General features: G+C 45.8%; 1 protein-coding gene across 1 annotated transcript in view; it reads right to left on the minus strand.

The window, feature by feature from the left end:
• The window catches only part of LOC129714421 (voltage-dependent P/Q-type calcium channel subunit alpha-1A-like), a 261,546-nt gene that overhangs the window by 222,895 nt on the left and 17,724 nt on the right, over positions 1 to 20,927 (minus strand). The window contains exon 2 of the mRNA XM_055664004.1: positions 14,752 to 15,012. Coding sequence (XP_055519979.1) covers positions 14,752 to 15,012 — 261 coding nt within the window. The remainder of the gene's footprint in view (positions 1 to 14,751; positions 15,013 to 20,927) is intronic.

Genomic DNA, 20,927 nt, shown 5'->3' on the forward strand with positions numbered 1-20,927 from the left:
TGCGATTGTGACCCTCATTCTCGACTCTCCTGCCTCAGGAAGGAGCCACTCAGTATCTTGCCTGTCAAGTGCTCTCAGTGTCTCTCTTTAAAACACAGTGACGGCCTCTTCCTGCCTTCTGTAACCTTGAGGAGGAGCTAAATAGCCTCTGATTCCCCAATGTATCCAATTACAGCTGCTTATCCCTGGTAGCATGAGAGAGCTGGCATCATGCACAGTGTTCCACCCCCAGCCTTATTCCAAGACAGTTCCCCTATCCTTGTTCAGATAGAATACACGTCGACTTGCAGGAGTAGGCCATTCGGCCCTTCGAGCCAGCACCGCCATTCACTGTGATCACGGCTGATCATCCCCAATCAGTACCCCGTTCCTGCCTTCTCCCCATATCCCTTGACTCCGCTATCTTTAAGAGCCCTATCTAACTCTCTCTGGAAAGCATCCAGAGAATTGGGCTCCACAGCCTTCTGAGGCAGAGAATTCCACAGATACACAACTCTCTGGGTGAAAAAAAAAATTCCTCATCTCTGTTCATAATGGCCTACCCCTTCATCTTAAATGGTTGAGGCAGGTATAATAACAGAATTTCAAAGACGTATGGGCAGGAACATAGATAGGAAAGGTTTAGAGGGCTATCGGTCAACCTCGGCCAAATGGGACTAGCCTGGGCCAGGCATCTTTGTCGGCATGGCCGAGTTGGGCCGAAGGGCCTGTTTCCTCTACAGATTGTAAAGTTGGTCCTGTGCATACATTTGTGCACAAAGGAACAGCAGATGCTGGTTTACACTGAAGATATTAGACGCAAAATGTTGGAATAACTCAGCGGGTCAGGCAGCATCTCTGGAGAGAATGAATAGGTGACATTTCGGGTCGAGACCCTTTTTCAGACCAAAAATATATTTTATCCATTTCGCTGGAGGGAGACAGAATCCATTGGGAATCTTCATGCAGTGCTGAACATTTCTAACACCGTTCATTAAGCCTTGAGTACCCAAGGCCACAGTTTCCCATTCATTAATCCTCACCTCCCCTTCACCCTCCCCTTCCTCTTTTCCCCCCTGAAGCCACCATCTCCCGTTGGGCTTCAATCCCACAGATATTGACAGCTTTGCACTGACCAAGTACCCGTTTAACCTCTGGTCAGCCCCATCTCCTCCTCTCCTTCCTAAAGGAGCATCCTTTAATTCGGAGGCTGTGCCCTCTGGTACTAGACTCTCCCACTAGTGGAAACATCTTCTCCACATCCACTCTATCCAGGCCTTTCACGATTCGGTAAGTTTCAACGAGGTCCTCCCTCCAGCGAGTACAGGCCCAGTGCCATCACACATTAACCCAGTCATGTCTGGGCTCATTCTTGTCAACCTACTCTGGGCCCTTTCCAGTTCCAGCACATCCTTCCTCAGATACGGGGCCCAGAACTGCTGAAAATACTCCAAATGTGGTCTGACCAGCGCCTTATGAAGTACAGCATTACATCCCCGCTTTTGTAAGCAGGAACAGGGTACTGATTGTGGATGATCAGCCATGATCATATTGAATGGCGGTGCTGGCTCGAAGGGCCGAATGGCTTCCTCCTGCACCTATTTTCTATGTTTCTATATATTCAAGTCCTCTTGAAATAAATGCTAACAGTGCATTTGTCTTCCTTACTACTGATTCAAAGATCCCACAGCACATCCCTGAGCAGCAGGGGAGTTGTTCCAAGTACCCAGAGGCCAGCATTCGTACCTGAATCAACAGCATTAAAAGCAGATGGCACTTGTTTCGTCAAAAAAAAAATGACCTGCGTGTTATCACCCACCTGTGTAGTGGGAGGCTCGTTCATCTACATTAACACTACCGAGTGACACCAAAATACCAAAGTGCTTGTCCACAATGAGGTCCTCAACCTAACCCAACCAAAGTCACTCCTGAACTGCTATCTACCTCATTGGTGACCCTCAGACTATCCTTGATCAGTCTTTGCTGGCTTTACTTTGCACTAAACATTATTCCCTTATCATGTATCTCTGCACTGTAAATGGCTCGATTGTAATCATGTATTGTCTTTCCGCTGACTGGTTAGCACGCAACAAAAGCTTTTCACTGTACCTCGGTACACGTGACAATAAACTGAACTGAACAGCCATCAAGTACTTTGGGAAGGGATGTTTAAGAAAGAACAGCAGATGCTGGAAAAATCGTAGGTGGATAAAAATGCTGGAGAAACTCAGCGGGTGAGGCAACATCTATGGAAGGAATAGGTGACGTTTCGGGTCGAGACCCTTCTTCATTCTGAAGAAGGGTCTCGACCTGAAACGTCACCTATTCCTTCGCTCCATAGATGCTGCCTGTCCCGCTGAGTTTCTCCAGCATTTTTATCTACCTTGGGATTTTCGCTGACTGAATAGCACGCATCAAAAAACAAAACTAAAAACTAGAAAATCCAAGTTTCCATCCCTTCCCAACTCTCTGCCTTCAATTTCCCGATGTAAGGCAGCAACTCTGCCATTGTGCCCTCTCCGGTCCTAGACTCTCCCACTAGTGGAAACATCCTCTCTGCATCCACTCTATCCAGGCCTTTCACTATTTGGTAAGTTTCAATGAGGTCCCTTCCCCTCCCCCCCTCATCTAAGGGCCCAGTGCCATCAAACACTCCTTCTGAACCTTGTGGATTTTGTAGTGGGCAGGGCAGTACTCTGCATATCGCCAACTTGGACAATTTTACATTTTTATCAAGCCAATTAAACAAACCAATTAACCTACAAACCTGGACGTCTTTGGAGTGCGGGAGGAAACCGAAGATCTCGGAGAAAACCCACGGAGAACGTACAAACTCCATACAGACAGCACCCATAGTCGGGATCGAACCTGGGTCTCTGGCGCTGTAAGGCAGCAACTCTACCGCTGTGCCACCATGACACTCATCATACGTTAACCCAGTCATCTCCATATTAAATGGACAGGCTATTACCATTGTGACTCCACTAGGTGACTAGTGCCCACCAAAGCAAATGCCCTCTCAGCATTTACCCTGTGCAGCATCCACAAGTTCTTATTAGTGGCCACCAGATTTAAGATCACCACTCAATCTTCCAAACTCCATGGAGTTCCAACTAATCATTTCTGGTAACGTCACCCTTCTATGCACGGAGTCGTTCTGCTGAACCGTCTCTGCGCCGTTTCCAACACACGTATATCCTTCTTTAAATAAGGAGCCCATAACTGAATCAATTCTCCAAGTGTGGTCTCATCAAAGTCTGGTCTACTCATTTTTATTCTCTATGCTATTTGCAATAATGAGGAGAAATTTATTTGTGAATCTTTGAAACGCTTTGCCTCAAGGCTGTGAATGCTCAGTCAAAGAGTACATGCAAAGCTGAAAACAATGTTTCATCAGGATCCTGTGAATCAGAGAATGTGAAGATTTGTATGATGTCAACCACAACCTTATTCAATAACAGAATAGGTTCGGCAAACTGAATGGTGACCAACCTAACGCTTCTATTTCACCATGGATCATTCAATGCCATGATTAGCATGGCACTGGGAATTGACAAGGCTGGACAACCTCCCTCTTCCATCTCACCAAAGGGTTGACCACTTGAAACAATGAGAGGCAAGATGTGAATGAACGAAAGTGGCGGTAAAAGATTCAAGAGATGGCAAGGAAATTAGTTGCACCAATTTGGACCAAATCAGGGATAAATCAGGTACAACACAGTCTGAAGAAGGGTTTCGGCCCGAAACGTTGCCTATCTCCTTCGCTCCATAGATGCTGCTGCACCCACTGAGTTTCTCCAGCATTTTTGTCTACCTTCGATTTTCCAGCATCTGCAGTTCCTTCTTAAACACAGTATTTTACTGGTTGTATGCCTCAGCGTCACCTTCTCCTCGGCTAACAATAAACCGTTCTACATCTCCTTGTTTAAGAAAGAACTGCAGATGCTGAAAAAAAATCGAAGGTAGACAAAAAAGCTGGAGTAACTCAGCGGGACAGGCAGCATCTATGGAGCAAAGGAACAGGTGACGTTTTGGGGCGAGACCATTCTTCAGACTGATGTCGGGGGGGGGGCGGGAAAAAGAAAGGAAGAGGCAGAGACAGTGGACTGTGGGAGAGCTGGGAAGGGGAGGGGAAGGAGGGAGAAAGCAAGAACTACCTGAAATTGGAGAAGTCAATGTTCATTCTGCTGGAGTGTATTCTACTCCTTGATCATCATTTGCTTTGATCTGTTGTTTTCACACCTTACCCTTCCTTATCTCTAGTTTCCCTCTATCCTGACTCAAGGGTCTCAACCCAAAACATCACCCATTCCTTCTCTCCAGAGATGCTGCCTGTCCCACTGAGTTACTCCAGCATTTTGTGTCTATGTTAGAAGCTAAACTAATTTGCTATTGAATTGAATGGAAAGATACAGCATAGAAACAGGACATTCAGCCCACCGACCACACCAACCATCCAACACCCATTCACACTAGTTCTATATTATAACGTTTTCTCATCCACTCCCCACCCACGATGAGTAATTTACAGAGGGGCGAATAATCTACAAACCCACATGTAATTGAGATGTGGGAAAAAACTGGAGCACCCGGAGATACCCGGATGCTGTCTGACCCTTTGAGTTACTCCAGCCTTTTGTGTCTATCACCCAGTGCGGCCACGGTGAGAACGTGCAAACTCCACACAGACAGCACCCGAGGCCAGGATCGAACCAGGGTCTCTGTCGCTGTGAGGCAGCAGCTCTACCCGCTGCGCCACTGTGCTTCTTCCAATGTGTGTCAGAATAAATGGAGGGGATTGGTTAACTGAACCATTCCACCAGCTGTGTGGTAAGGTACTGCAGATGCGGGTTTACACCGAATATAGACACAAAAAGCTGGAGTAACTCAGCGGGACAGGCAGCATCTCTGGAGAGAAGGAATGGGTGGCGTTTCGGGGCGAGATCCTTCTTCAGACTGGTTTGCCATTACCAAGGTTGGTTTAATTGGCTGCCAATGTTGCTTTTTTTTTTTTTTTTTTTTTTAATTGGATTATATTCCACAACGATAAATTCCGTCATTAGGGGACGGAAAGTTAGCATTTGGCTGGCTGTTTTTTTGCTGAGTAAAGTGGAGACATAATTTAGACAAACTAATTTCAATTAAGAGAGAAGACTTCTCGAAGCTGCAAGACTGCACCCACCGTTTCTGCAGCGCTAGGATATTTTTTAGGAAAAAGGAAATTTAATCAAGTTTCTGTCTCATTTCCATTTGATTTTCTGCATTGCATGTCATTAACCCTTCAAATGCCAGGGAGCTATTCAATGCAACGTGTGTTTTTTATCTTAAGATAGAAGCAAAATTCTGGACCAGCCACATGGGCCAGGCAGCATTGTTAGACTATAGAGATACAGCGTGGAAACAGGCCCTTCAGCCCACCGAGCCCAGGCCAGCCCTGGATACTAGCTCTATCCTACAAATTATGGAAATTTACTATTTACCATGTACCTGTCTAAATGATTTTTAAACGTTGCGATTCTACTAGCCTCAACTACCTCCTCTGGCAGCTGGTTTCCCATACACCCACCCCCTCTGTGTGAAAAGGTTACTCCTCAGGTTCCCATTAAATCTTTCCACCCTGACCTTAAATCCATGTTCTCTGGCTCTCGATTCCCCACGAGACTCTGTACTCTGTGGGTTTTCTAACCAAGCTTGGAATCAATCAGTGGAGGATACAGAGAAGGATTGAAGGAGTGCAGCGTTGGTTCACAAGGTGAATTCCCGGGATGGCGGGACTGTCATATGCTGAGAGAATGGAGCGGCTGGGCTTGTACACTCTGGAGTTTAGAAGGATGAGAGGCAATCTCATTGAAACATATAAGATTATTAAGGGTTTGGACACGCTAGAGGCAGGAAACGTGTTCCCAATGTTGGGGGAGTCCAGAACCAGGGGCCACACAGTTTAAGAATAAGGACTAAGCCATTTAGAACGGAGACGAGGAAACACTTTTTCTCACAGAGAGTGGTGAGTCTGTGGAATACTCTGCCTCAGAGGGCGGTTCTCTGGATACTTTCAAGGGAGATCTAGATAGGGCTCTTAGAGATAGCGGAGTCAGGGGATATGGGGAGAAGGCAGGAACGGGGTACCGATTGGGGATGATCAGCCATGATCGCATTGAATGGCGGTGCTGGCTCGAGGGGCCGAATGGCCTCCTCCTGCACCTATTGTCTATTGAAGCAGTGGTCTAATGGAAGGCAGAGCAGTGATGCAGTGGGGGATACAGAGCAGCGACTTAAGAACAAGATCGACACAAAACATTTCACACCCTACCCTTCCTTATCTCTGTGCCTCCATCTCCCCTGACTCTCAGTCTGAAGAAGGGTCTCGACTCAAAACGTCACCCATTCCTTCTAACCAGAGATGCTGCCTATCCCGCTGAGTTACTCCAGCATTGTGTGTCTATCTTTGGTGAAACCAGCATCTGCAGTTCCTTCCCACACAGTAATGCCCCTGTCCCACTTAGGAAACCTGATCGGAAACCTCTGGAGACTTTGCGCCCCACCCAAGGTTTCCGTGCGGTTCCCGGAGGTTGCAGGTGGTTGCCGGAGGTTGCAGGTAGTGGAAGCAGGTAGAGAGACTGACAAAAACCTCCGGGAACCGCACGGAAACCTTGGGTGGGGCGCAAAGTCTCCAGAGGTTTCCGTTCAGTTTTCCTAAGTGGGACAGGGACATTAGGAACAAGAGGGACAGAGCAGAGAATCGCGAGGCAGTGGGGAACCAGGAATTGAAAGCACATGGTGGACACACAACAGCGATCAGGCAGCAGGAACAGCGAGCCAGTCAAAGGGACAAAGAGTAATGAATTTGTGGACCTTCAGTAAAGAAAGGTCAAGTTCCTACGTCTGAAAGGAATCTAAATTGCTCTGGATGCAGTCTGCAACGAGACTGTGTCTGGTCAGGAAATACAATGGATACACAGTGCCTGCTCCCAGCTGGACTAATGCAGCAGGTAGCAAGGAACCTCCACACCTCCAACCGAGAGAATGGAACAGTGAAGGCAAGCTAATAACGGTGTTACCATGCAGCGGCAGGCAGGGGATAGAAACATAGAAAATAGATGCAGGAGTAGGCCATCTCTTCACCTCTGCCTATCCTTAACCCCACGTCCCCCTCCCTTTTCATCTGTGCATTAATTGCCTCATATTGTGTTTTGTATTGAATTCTGTCTTTACTTTGTGTACTAGTCATGTCTCTACTATTTATTTCATTCCCCTTACATGTTTTTCCTCTACCTGCTAATTTTTTGTAAGGTGTCCTTGAGACTCTTGAAAGGCGCCCATAAATAAAATTTATTATTATTATTATTATTATTATTATTATTAGGCCATTCGGCCCTTCGAGCCTGCACCACCATTCAATATGATCATGGCTGATCATCCAACTCAGTATCCCATCCCTGCCTTCTCTCTATACCCCCGATACCTTTAGCCACAAGGGCCACATCAAACTCCCTCTTAAATATAGCCAATGAACTGTGGCCTCAACTACCTTCTGTGGCAGCGAATTCCACAGATTCACCACTCTCTGTGTAAAAAATGATTTTCTCATCTCGGTCCTAAAAGATTTCCCCCTTATCCTTAAACTGTGACCCCTAGTTCTGGACTTCCCCAACATCGGGAATAATCTTCCTGCATCTAGCCTGTCCAACCCCTTAAGAATTTTGTAAGTTTCTATAAGATTTTGTAAGTTTCTATAAGAAGGAACTGCAGATGCTGGTTTACACCAAAGATAGACACAAACTGCTGGAGTAACTCAGCGGGAGAGGCAGAGAGATGGAATGGGTGACGTTTCGGGTCGAGACCCTTCTTCAGGCCCAGGTTTCGGGTAGAGACCCTTGTTAAGAAGAAGGTTCTCGACCCAAAACGTCACCCATTCCTTCTCTTCTGTCCCGCGGAGTTACTCCAGCTTTTTGCATCTTTCTTCTGTGAACTTTAGAACTAAAACGTGGCAACACTTGTGTACTGCGCAGGTGAGGTCTGCTGGTTGATTTTACAGGGTTGTACGCAAAATTTCACTGCACCTGGGCACATGCACCAATAAGTTATCATTGAATCACTGAATTGGGTATAAGAGCAACGTTGTGCCCATCCATTACAGACCCATTTAGTAGGCTCTGTAACCCTGGCTGGCAGAAGAGATGAAGGGAATGTGTGGGCTGGAGGTGCCCCTGGAACTCATTCTCTGAGAGAGTGGTGGTAGCAACCACAATCCAGACCATCGATGTTTCCACTGGGAGAGGTCTTTAAACACAACACTAAGTCCAAGAAATACAACAAAATGTTGGAGTACACAAAAAAGCTGGAGAAACTCAGCGGGTGCAGCAGCATCTATGGAGCGAAGGAAATAGGCAACGTTTCGGCCCGAAACGTTGCCTATTTCCTTCGCTCCATAGATGCTGCTGCACCCGCTGAGTTTCTCCAGCTTTTTTGTGTAACCTTCGATTCTCCAGCATCTGCAGTTCCCTCTTAAACAAAATGTTGGAGTAACCCAGCGGGACAGGCATCATCTTTGGAGAGAAGGATTGGGTGGCATTTCGGGTCGAGTCCCTTCTTCAGATGCTTGATCAGTTGAGTTACTCCAGCTTTTTGTGTCTCTCTTCGGTTTAAACCAGCATCTGCAGTTCCTTCCTGCACATTCTGACATTTGACATCCTGGCTAAGGGCAGCACAGTGGCTCAGCTGGTAGAACCGCTGTCTGTGTGGAGTTTACATGTTCTTTCTGTGACTGTGTGGGTTTCATCCGGGTGGCTCGGGATTCCTCCCACATCCCAAAGATGACATTGCGGGCTTGTAGGTTAATGGCCCCTCTGTAAATTGCCCCTAGTGTGTAGGGGAGCGGATGGGAAAGTGAGATAACATAGAACTAGTGTGAGCTGGTGATCGATGGTCGAAGTGGAACAGGCCCATTACTGCCTCCGATTACATGTTACCCCTGTACTGCCCACCCCCCTGACATCAGTCTGAAGAAGGGTCTCGACCTGAAACATCACCCATTCCTTCTCTCCAATGATGCTGTCTGTCCCGCTGAGTAACTCCAGCATTTTGTGTCTGCTTTCCCCCTCTCTCCATTCACTGAACCTTCTTTGGTACGAGGCAAACAATCTCAAATTCTGCGATCGACAGTAACATAGAAACATAGACAATAGGTGCAGGAGTAGGCCATTCGGCCCTTCGAGCCTGCACCGCCATTCTATATGATCATGGCTGATCATCCAACTCAGTATCCTGTACCTGCCTTCTCTCCATACCCCCTGATCCCTTTAGCCACAAGGGCCACACATCTAACTCCCTCTTAAATATAGCCAATGAACTGGCCTCAACTACCCTCTGTGGCAGAGAGTTCCAGAGATTCATCACTCTCTGTGTGAAAAATGGTTTTCTCATCTCAGTCTTAAAGGATTTCCCCCTTATCCTTAAGCTGTGACCCCTTGTCCTGGACTTCCCCAACATCGGGAACAATCTTCCTGCATCTAGCCTGTCCAACCCCTTGAGAATTTTGTAAGTTTCTGTAAGATCCCCCCTCAATCTCCTAAATTCTAGCGAGTACAAGCCGAGTCTATCCAGTCTTTCTTCATATGAAAGTCCTGACATCCCAGGAATCAGCCTGGTGAACCTTAACCTGAGCCCTAAAACATGAACATCAGGGGGGGAATAGCCACAGGCTGGTTGGAAGTGACTGAAGGTCTCACTGGTGTATCTCAGCAGCAGTCCCAGTCTTAACGCATGAGATCAGGCATCTTACAGCAAGTATAGCAAGTGACCACCGCAGAATCAATCGATGCCACCCGACAGACTGGCAGACCAGTGGCATGTGCCATGCTGTGGCCCAGACACAACCTGCCAGCTGCTACTCAGTTCCAGGGAGCGTTGTGGTTTAGGTGTAGCCTAATTATAGACACATGTACTAAATTACAGTGACAGGCAAACTAACCAACAGATCAGATACACCACACACAAACACACACTCAAGCACAATAGGTAGGGCTAAGGGGAAGATACAGAGTACAGAATACAGTTCTCAGCACTGTAGTGCATCAGTTGCATTAACAAGTCCAATGGTCGCAATGGGACCATGCATTCTAAAAATTAGTTCCCATCAGTTTACAATAGACAATAGATCTTTACTACCCAACCTATTACCAAATACCACACATATTTGCCCACTAATTCATCATTAATAATTTTTGTTAGGTCTAGAGTTACAGCGTGAAAACAGGCTCTTCGGCCCATCGAATCCTCGCCAACCAATGATCACCCATACACTACTTCCATCCTGCACACTAAGGACAATTTATGGTAGAGTTGCTGCCTTACAGTGCCAAAGACCCGGGTTCGATCCCGACCACAGGTGCTGGCTGTATGGAGTTTGTACCTTCTCCCTGTGACTATGTGGGTTTTAGAGAAATCAATATTGCAATATTTTGCTTGGGCAGCTTGAAACCCAACGGTATGAATATTGATTTCTCAAACTTCAAGTAACTCTTGATTTTCCTCTCTCTCCATCCCTCCCCCATCATAGTTCTCTGACTAGTTTAACTGGCCTGATAAATGTTACTGTTTGGATGCCTCACTGCCAACAATGAACATTTCCTTGATCATCTTCTGCTTTGATCTGTTGTTTTCACACCTTACATTCTCTTTGCCCCCTTTCCATACCTCTAGGTTCCCGCTCCCCTGACTCTCAGTCCGAAGAAGGATCTCGACCCAAAACGTCACCCATTCCTTCTCTCCAGAGATGCTGCCCGTCCCGCTGAGTTACTCCAGCATTTTGGGTCTATCTTCAGATATGTAAGTTAATTGGCTTCTGAAAATTGTCCCCTGTGTGTGGGATAGAACTAGAGTATGTAGATTGCTGGTTGGCATGGACTCGGTGGGCTGAAGGACCTGTTTCCATGTTGTATCTCTAAACTAAACTATCTATTCCCCATCTCCCCCCCCACCCTTGTCCCCCAGATTCCTCAATCAATGAACATAGCTTGTCCCTTCACAGTTGCCCTTAATGCCTGAGAATACTTTATCAAATCATCCTTCAAAACTTCAGGACATCACTTTTAGTAATCAGAACAAAATGTATCCCTTTGATTAATTCTCAGAGACATCCTGCTCTCTCTCCAATGTCAATACCATCTCTCTAAGGTGTTAGTTAGACCTGCTCTCCAATATCCAGATGTGGTCTCACCAGGGTTTGAAACATCTGGAGCATAATTTGTACCTTGGTCCTCTGGACATTAAAGCCCAGCGCCCCAGGTTAGAGATTTATTACACATGCTTGTGACAGAACAGAAATCCTTAACATTGCAGACTAATCCAAACCCAAGCTAAATCCAAGAGCTGATCATTTTTATACTGCAACTTACCATCAATATGAAACACACCCAATGCCAATCATGAATAGAGGACACGCATGGTCAAAGCTGGTACATCATTAGTGGCAGAATAGACAATCAACTCCAATCAGAATTACCCCAACACAAACCCAGCACAGACAGTCCAATGTGGTCAGGATGGGCTCAAGGAGTCAGCCTCCATCATCCGCTCCGTGACCATCTCAGGAGTGCTTGATTCTGACAATCCGTAGTACGACCATTGGCAATACCTTGGGCTAACCAAGATGGTGGCTGCACTTGCAAGATGGCATCATCAGTAGCAGCTCCTACTACACAAGGACCCAGGAGAGAACAATCTCTGTGTTCTGTAGCATCGGAAAACATTGCATTTACAATGGAGGCAACCAGATAATAAACTTATTCGTTAGATGAGATCAAGGAATGGGCTAACGACCTGTTAGGACGTTATGTTTGGAAGGATGAGTGGGGATCTCATTGAAGCATATGAGATTGCTAAGGGCTTGGACACGCTAGAGGCAGGAAACATGTTCCCAATGTTGGGGGAGTCCAGAACCAGGGGCCACACAGTTTAAGAATAAGGAGTAAGCCATTTAGAACAGAGACGAGGAAACACCTTTTCTCACAGAGAGTGGTGAGACTGTGGAATTCTCTGCCTCAGAGGGCGGTGGAGGCAGGTTCTCTGGATGCTTTCAAGAGAGAGCTAGATAGGGCTCTTAAAAATAGCAGTCGGGGGATATGGGGAGAAGGCAGGAACAGGGCACTGATTGGGGATGATCAGCCATGATCACATTAAATGGTGGTGCTGGTTCGAAGGGCCAAATGGCCTACTCCTGCACCTATTGTCTATTGTTAGTTATACTAGAGCAGTGGTTCTTAACCTTTTTGGCACCAGTACGCACACAACTAAACAAAATACTGTATGTGGTATGTACATGAGCTCAACAAATGGATATGTTATTTGTGTTCCCTTCATGACCCCAGGCAAAGCCCCTAATGACCTCCTATAGGGGGTCATGACCCCCAGGTTAAGAAACACTGAACTAGACTTTGTCGAGGCAGCATTTGGAATACCATGTCAAGTTTTGGTCACCCCTGTTCTTGGAAAGATGTTGTCAAACTGGGCAGGGTAGAGAGAAAAATTACGAGGAAGTTGCCAGGACTCAAAGGCCTGCACCATCGAGAGAGGTTGGGGAGGCTAGGATTTTATTCCTTGGAGCACAGGAGGATGAGCGGGTGATCCTACAGAGGTGTACAATATCACGAGGGGAATAGATAAAGGCAAATGCACAAACTGTTACCCAGGGTACAGGAATCGAGAACCAGAGGACTCAGGTTTAAGGTGACAGGGGAAAGATTTAATAGGAACCCAAGGGGCAACTCTTTCCACACAGAGGATGGTAGTTCTAGGGAACGAGCTGCCAGAGGAGGTGGTTGAGGCAGATACTATAAGAACATTTAAAGAAGGTTTGGACAGGTAAATGCATGGGAGATGTTTCGAGGGAAATGGGCCAAATGCAGGCAGGTGGGACTAGTGTAGATGGGGGAATGTTGGTCAGCATAGGCATGGGCAAGCTGGGCCGAAGGGCCTTTTCCTATGCTGTATGACTCTATGACTATGTTTGTTGTGCTTCTCCTTTGCTCAGTAAGGTTATCCCACCCAATCCCCAAATCCTCCCATTCCCCTAATGTCGACTAAACTAGCGATCGCAGCCTTGAATACCTTCAACAAATGACCACCCACTGCCTCAAAGGGGGGGGGGGGCAGAGAATTCCACAGATTCACCACCCTCTGGGTGATGGGATTTTCCATTCATCTTAGCCCCCAAGTTTGACTGCAGGTTTCACATTAACAAAAGCCCGAGGATCAGATTGTACTCAGCCTCAAAACAGAAAAAAACATACTCCCGAACCAGGATCAAGAATATGGCCTCCAATTAGCAAAGATGCAATGTACCTTATCCAGTCATCCCCCCCAAAAAAAATCTCTTATCAAAAAATTTAGAGAGAAAAAAAAAATAGGGGGCAACTTAAAAAAAAATCCCATTCTACTCCCAGGTGAATGTGAATTAAAAAATAAGGCTGCAGGGTTTTTGGATATCTGCATACAATCTGAATTCTACACGATTTGGATTCTAATCCATCTCGGCACCTTATCTGTGCGATCACAAGCCCAGTGGAAACCAGGTGATCGTGCGAACAGGAGGATGAAAAAAAAAAATCCTATTCATTATAAACACCAACCTACTGAACGGTTCCCTAAAATAGACACAGTCCCACGTCAGCAGCCTAGTTAATGCATCCCCGCTCCCATCAGGCATTTAAACCAGCACAGGAGCGCTACAAAAAAATAAACTCTGCAATAACAGGCTATATAAAAGCCTCCTGTAATTTATTCTCAAGGAATGGCTCTGCAATTGGTCGGGTACATTCATGATGATTGTAACTATTTGCAAATGGCAGGAGATAATTTTTTTTTCTGGATGTGACAGCTGACTGCATCAAATGTGAAGGGAATGTTTAAACTCAGATAGATTTTCGGGGAGGGATAGAGGGGAATGATTTGATTTATTTTGCATTATCCCCCCCCCCCCCCCCCCCCCCCCCCCCGTTACTTCTCTCCACACTCCACAAACAGAATGGATAGCCACGGAAAATCCTGCAGCAACCATTACACCGGTGAGATCAACATGATCATGCCACCATCGAAATGAGTGAAGCTGGCATGAGAAAACAGCATGCTCGCAGCTAAATGTACATCATGCTACCGGTGAAGGCGACACGGCCACCGCCATCACTCCATGCAACGGACATTATCACCAGTGAAACTGCCAACGACTAGGTTAACTGACGTGTAACCTGTAACTAGACATGATTAACATTACAACCAGAGGCATTAGCACGGCTCACATTATAACCGGTACATGCATGCATCCAACATGACCAGTGAAACCGACCACTGTTGTCAGTATAACCAGGGAGCTGGTGCAATCAGCAAACATAACCACAGAAATTGGCATGGCTACCATCAAAAACAGAGAGTTTGACATGATTTTTAATATAACCAGTCTCATATCATGCAACCAGTAACATTGACACCATATTCATTTTTTTTTAAACCAGAACACTGAGATGTTAACCATTATAACTAACATTGATGTTATCATTATAAGAAATAGTTATGGCTGGCAACTGAATTATGTTACCAGTAAAACTAACAATTGAAATTTGTTAACATTGTCCAGATTTCTATCCCTCTGCCCCACCACCACCCCCCCCCCCCCCCCCTCCCCCCTCCCCGCCCCCGTCAATACTTAAAAAAAAACAACAAATACATCAATACACATTCGAGAGAGAAATTTAAAAAGAGAAAAAAAATAAAGGATATGGCCATTCTGTGATCTTTTTGGCATATTTTCTTACAAAGTTGTCTTCACTGAAGAGAAAGAGGGATCGGTTAACTGTGAGGCAGTTTTGCCGGACGGGGATAGGGTTGTATAGAGCCATAGTCCTCGCTCTTTGAGCCATAGATTGCTTGTACATCCTCTGGGGAGCTCCCGGGGGTCCGCCCTGCCGGCTCCCTCCTCGGCCAGCGCTTCCTTGACCAGGGCCATACCTGGCCGGCACCTCGTCTCCAAATCTCGCCATTCTAAAAACAGATGCCAAAAATCACCATTGAGCAGCGAGGGACGGCAAATCCACGATATATCCCATCATCTAGATGTATCAGTACTGGGTCTCTCTCTGTCTCTGTCTCTCTCTCGCTTGCTGCTGTCACTTGAGATTTTTTCCTCTCCTCTCTCTCTCTCTCACCCCTACACACACACACACACGCAAAAATGTTAGATCTATTTTCAGTTCTGCATTGTCCTGCAGATATTTTTTTTGCACATTTGCAGAATCTCTTTTCTTCGAGGAGATTATTTTTCAGACAAAGATTTTTCTTTTTAAAAAAAATCAGATCTCGGTTGGTATATTTTTTTCTTCCTGCATCCGCAGATTTTTTTTCTCCTCTCCTCTCTATTCTCCCAGTCGCCGATGCATCATCTGCACCTCAATGCTACAGCGTCCCAGAGTACAATCCACACGGCATCCCAGGCAAAGGTCCACATCTCCCTCATTTGCTTGCCCCAGACGTCGCAGCAACGCACATTTTGCCCACCCCCTTCTATCACTCTCTCCCCCCCTTAACCTATCTATATTAATCAGATGCAATGCAATCTAAGGTGCTAACGCCGGAGCTACTGGTAACGAGAAGAAACATCTGATCAGATTTATACACCAACCAACTGCATACAGCGTAACACTCCCCTCGTGATTCTTCCTATCCAATAAGCAACCAAACCTTAGATGTTATATTGAAAAAAAAATATTGAGTATCTTTATTCCCCCCCGTTAGGATTTGGGGCAGAATTGGATTTTAACCTGGGCATCAATGTGGTTGGAATGTAAATAGGTAACACTATGACAACAGTCAAACACACACATTCTGGATTGTTAACTATTTAACATTGGACATGCCATTGACCCACATTCTACCATTCCATTCAAAGCCCTTCTATTCCTTTGTATTGACATTTGACTCAGCTTTTCCTGACCCCATCCACTCCCCCCTCCCTCCCCTCTCCCAGAAGGCACTCCGGACTGATGTGCATTTCTGTAGCGCCTGCCACAGTGGCCCAAACCCAATGGAATGCTTTTAAAGACACAAGGAACTGCAGATGCTGCAATCAAGAGCTAAACCCAAAAGTGCTGGAGGAACGCAGTGGGTCAGGCAGCATCTGTGGTGGGATTCACACAGACGACGTTTCGGGTAGGGACCCTTCTTCAGATTGATTGTAGTCGGGGGGGGGGGGGGGGGGGAGGAAAACTGTAAAGGGTGGGTGGGTGGGGGGGGGGGTGGACAATGCCTGGCAAGCGATAGATAGGTGGAGGAAGGAACTGCAGATGCTGGTTTACACCCGAAGATAGACTGGACCAAAAAAGTGCTGGAGTAACTCAGCGGGACAGGCAGCATCTCCGGAGAGAAAGGAACAGGTGATGTTTCAGGTCGGGAGCGATAGGTGGATATAGGTGAGGGAGTTTTGATCGGCAGATGGGCGGACAAGGGCTGGAGGTGAAAAGAAGACAAAGGGCATCAGATAAGGAGAGGGGGATGAAATGTAAAGCCACAGGGAGGGAGGGGGGGGCAGAGAGAGGGGCAGGATGCACATCTGGGTGGCGGTCACAGGAAAGAAACAAACATAGAGAATAGTAGGCCATTCAGCCCTTCGAGCCAGCATCGCCATTCGATATCATCATGGCTGATCATCCAGAATCAGTACCCTGTTGCTGCTTTCACCCCATATCCCTTGATTCCGTTAGCCCTAAGATCTAACTCTTGAAAACATCCAGTGAATTGGCCTCCACTGCCTTCTGTGGCAGTGAATTCCACTGATTGGGGATGATCAGCCATGATCACATTGAATGGCGGTGCTGGCTCAAAGGGCCGAATGGCCTACTCCTGCACAACTCTCTGGCTGAAAAAAGTTGTCCTCATCTCAGTCCTAAATGGCCTACCCCTTATTCTAAAACTGTGACTGCTGGTTCTGGACTCTCCCAACATGGAGAACATTTTTCCTGCATCTGGCTTATCTACTCCCTTAAGATTTTTATATGTTTCTATAAGGTCCCCTCTCATCGATCTAAACTCCAGTGAATAGAACATCAAAGGAGATCCTTCTTCCCTGCTGCTATCAAACTGTACCTTCTGTCGTGGGGTAGACTGAGACTGACTCTCCTCCCCCCCCTTTCCCCAATCTTTGCACATCCCCCAATCCTTTCCATTCATCAATTTAATTTCATGTTTAATGTATTTTTTATTTTTATGACAGTTGGCAGGTCAAATTCCCTCCTGCGAAAAAATTAAGTTATATCGTATCGTATCTATCTTCTGTTTCTTCCCACACTCCAAGACGTACAGGTTTGGAGGTTACTTGGCTTGGTATAATTGTATAAATGTAAAATTGTCCCCAGTGTGTGTGTGTGTGCAGGGTAGTGTTAATGTGCGGGGATCGCTGGTCGGTACAGACCCGGTGGGTCGAATGGCCTGTTTCAGCGCTGTATCTCTAAACTAAGCTAAGAACTTCGAACATTCAGCAGGCAGCCTCTATGGACAAATAAACCACCAAAGCTATGGAGATGTTTAAGAAGAAACTGCAGATGCTGGAAAATCGAAGGTAGACAAAAATGCTGGAGAAACTCCAGCATCTATGGAGCAAAGGAAATAAGCAACGTTTTGGGTCGAGACCCTTCTTCAGACCTAAAGCTCTGCAGATGCTATGTTTTACCAGCATTTTCTGGTCTTGCTTAGGGAGGTGGGTGACTCTTTCTTCAGTCTATCTGGTAAAACATAATCGTTTGAATAACTTTCAGGAAGCGGGCATCTCTCCCTATGACAATAAGTATCTCGTTATTACAAAAAAAGCAAGTATTATGGTCATTATCACATTGATGTTTGTGGGAGATTTCTCTGCATAAATTGCTTCCAAAGTCGCTGCAACAGTGAATAAAAAATCTAAAAAATAATGACAATGCTGGAAATTTGAAAACAGAGATCATCCAGAATCAGTACCCCGTTGCAGCTTTCTCCCCATATCCCTTGATTCCATTTGCCCTAAGAGCTCTATCTATCTTTTGAAAACATCCAGTGAATTGGCCTCCACTGCCTTCCGTGGCAGAGAATTCCACAGATTCACCACTCTCTGTGTGAAAAATGATTTTCTCATCTCGGTCCTAAAAGATTTCCCTCTTATCCTTAAACTGTGACCCCTAGTTCTGGACTTCCCCAACATCAGGAATAATCTTCCTGCATCTTGCCTGTCCAACCCCTTAAGAATTTTGTAAGTTTCTATAAGATCCCCCCTCAATCTTCTAAATTCTAGCATGTACAAGGCATTTAGAACTACTTGTCCTAACCCACATGCTAGCTCCCTTATTCTATTAATCAATAACGCCTGCTCTTTGTGTCCCACATTAGTTTCCAATTAAACACTTCCTGGATTTCAGGGACCCACTGAAGCTCGGTGCAGCCTTCTTCAGACTGAAAAGGATCTACAGACTATCTGAAGAAGAGTCCTGATCCGAAACATCACCTCTCCATGTTCTCCAGGGATGCTGCCTGTCCCGCCAAGTTACTCCAGCACTCTTTTTTTGTTTGTAAACCAACATCTGCAGTTCCTCCCACACTCCAAAGACGTGCAGGTTTGCAGGTTTGCAGGTTAATTAGCTTAGGTAAAATTGGAAATCATCCCTAATGTGTGTTGGATAGTGCCAGTGTCTGGGGTCAGCACGGACTCGGTGGGCCGAAGGGCCTGTTTCTGCGCTGTATCTCTAAAGTTTAAAGTATGGTCTAAATAAACATCAAATATTGAAGTGATACGTATTTAATACTGCATGCATGAGATTCTGATTTGATGGGGCCAGTCCAATGTTCTGTAAACTATGATGGGTTGTGACATTTTCAGTCCCCTGTGGGATTTGAGTCTAAATCAGCTCTGACCGGTGGAACGTTGAACTCTTCTCTACGCCACAGGGGTCCCAAAGTGAAATGGGAAGTCTCTGTCTGATACCTGGCAGCCATGAAGGCAACGTGTAAATATATTCAGAAGATATACCACAGATTGGCAGCCTCATGGAGCTGGGCAGAAAAAATCGCGTCCCTATAAATTTTCACCAGATGAATGCAGTTGATGAGTTGAAAGTTGTCTTCTCTGGTGATATGAACTCAACAATCTACAACACCTGCCATTTCCAAAGCACCTTGAACTGAAGAAAAACATGGCGGTGAAAACGAGGAACTGTAGATGCTGGTTTACACAAAAGGCACACAAAGTGCTGGAGTAACTCAGCGGGTCTGGCAGCATCTATGGAGAACACGGATAGGAGATGGAGGGTTCTGACCCAAAACATCTTTCTTTCTTTTAAAATCTTTTTATTCGTTTTTTTTCAAAAGCAAAAACAAAAGAGAAAAAAAGTAATGATAAATATAACAGTGATATTGATACATAGAAACATAGACAATAGGTGCAGGAGTAGGCCATTTGGCCCATTGAGCCTGAACCGCCATTCGATATGATCATGGCTAATCATCCAAATCAGTATCCCATCCCTGCCTTCTCTCCATACCCCCTGATCCCTTTAGCCACAAGGGCCACATCTAACTCCCTCTTAAATATAGCCAATGAACTGTGGCCTCAACTACCTTCTGTGGCAGAGAATTCCACAGATTCACCACTCTCTGTGTAAAAAATGATTTTCTCATCTCGGTCCTAAAAGATTTCCCCCTTATCCTTAAACTGTGACCCCTAGTTCTGGACTTCCCCAACATCGGGAATAATCTTCCTGCATCTAGCCTGTCCAACCCCTTTAAGAATCATATTACATAGGGATCAGGGTTACATTAATGGCAGGTATAACCTAAATACGAGTCCAGTGTCAACATACACATTGAATATAGACCTCCCGATCTCTATGTAACTATAGTTAAGTGTTTAAAAGATAACATATGTCTAAGAACAAAGAGAGAAAAAGAAGAGAAAAAAAAAAAAAAAAACCTCTAATGAAGATAAAGAGAAAAAGAAAAAAAAGAAAAACAGAATCTGGGCTGCAAAGAGTTTCAACAACTTGTTTGTCGACCCGAAACATCACCTATCCATATTCCCCAGAGATGCTTGGTCTGAAGAAGGGTCTCGACCCGAAACGTCACCCATGCTGAGTTGGATGATCAGCCATGATGATATTGAATGGCGGTGCAGGCTCGAAGGACGGAATGGCCTACTCCTGCACCTATTTATCTATGTTTCTATGTTTCGATGTTTCTATGTTAATATGGCAGATTCAATGGCCTCCTTGGTTTCAAGAGCAACTAAGAATGGACAATATATGGTGCATTACCAGTGACATCCATATCCCAGCAATGAGCAAACAAAAAGACAGAATAAAGACATTGTCCCTGGAAAATGTTATTTGCCTGAAATATGGGGGAAAAAAAGGTGAACTGTTCAATTGGTCCCAAATATGTTTAGTTTAGTTTAGAGATAGTGTGTGGAAACATGCCCTTCTGCCCACGGGAGGCTTCGACCACCCCGGGCCGCAGTGTTTGAGCCGGCCCGTTCGCGGGGCTCGGTGAGCTGCGGGACTGTTTGTACCATCGCCCGGTGGAGAATTGCCTCAGCGCAGAGGGAGAAGAGGGAAGAGACTGCAGCCCTAAGATTTTTGCCTCCACCACAGTGAGGAGGTGTTTGGAGGACTCACTGTGGTGGATGTTAATTTGTGTTTAGTGTTGTTTATTATTGTATTATTGTATGTATGACTGCAGGCACGAAATTTCGTTCAGACCGTAAGGTCTGAATGACAATAAAGGAATTCAATTCAATTCAATTCAATTCAACTGAGTCCACATCTACCATCAATCTCTAGTCTGAAGAAGGGTCTCGACCTGAAACGTCACCCATTCCTTCTGCCCAGAGATGCTGCCTGTCCCACTGAGTTACTCCAGCTTTTTGTGTCTATCTCCTGTCCTCA

Source organism: Leucoraja erinacea, chromosome 39 (assembly GCF_028641065.1).
Source record: "Leucoraja erinacea ecotype New England chromosome 39, Leri_hhj_1, whole genome shotgun sequence".
Classification (NCBI taxonomy): Eukaryota; Metazoa; Chordata; class Chondrichthyes; order Rajiformes; family Rajidae; genus Leucoraja; species Leucoraja erinaceus.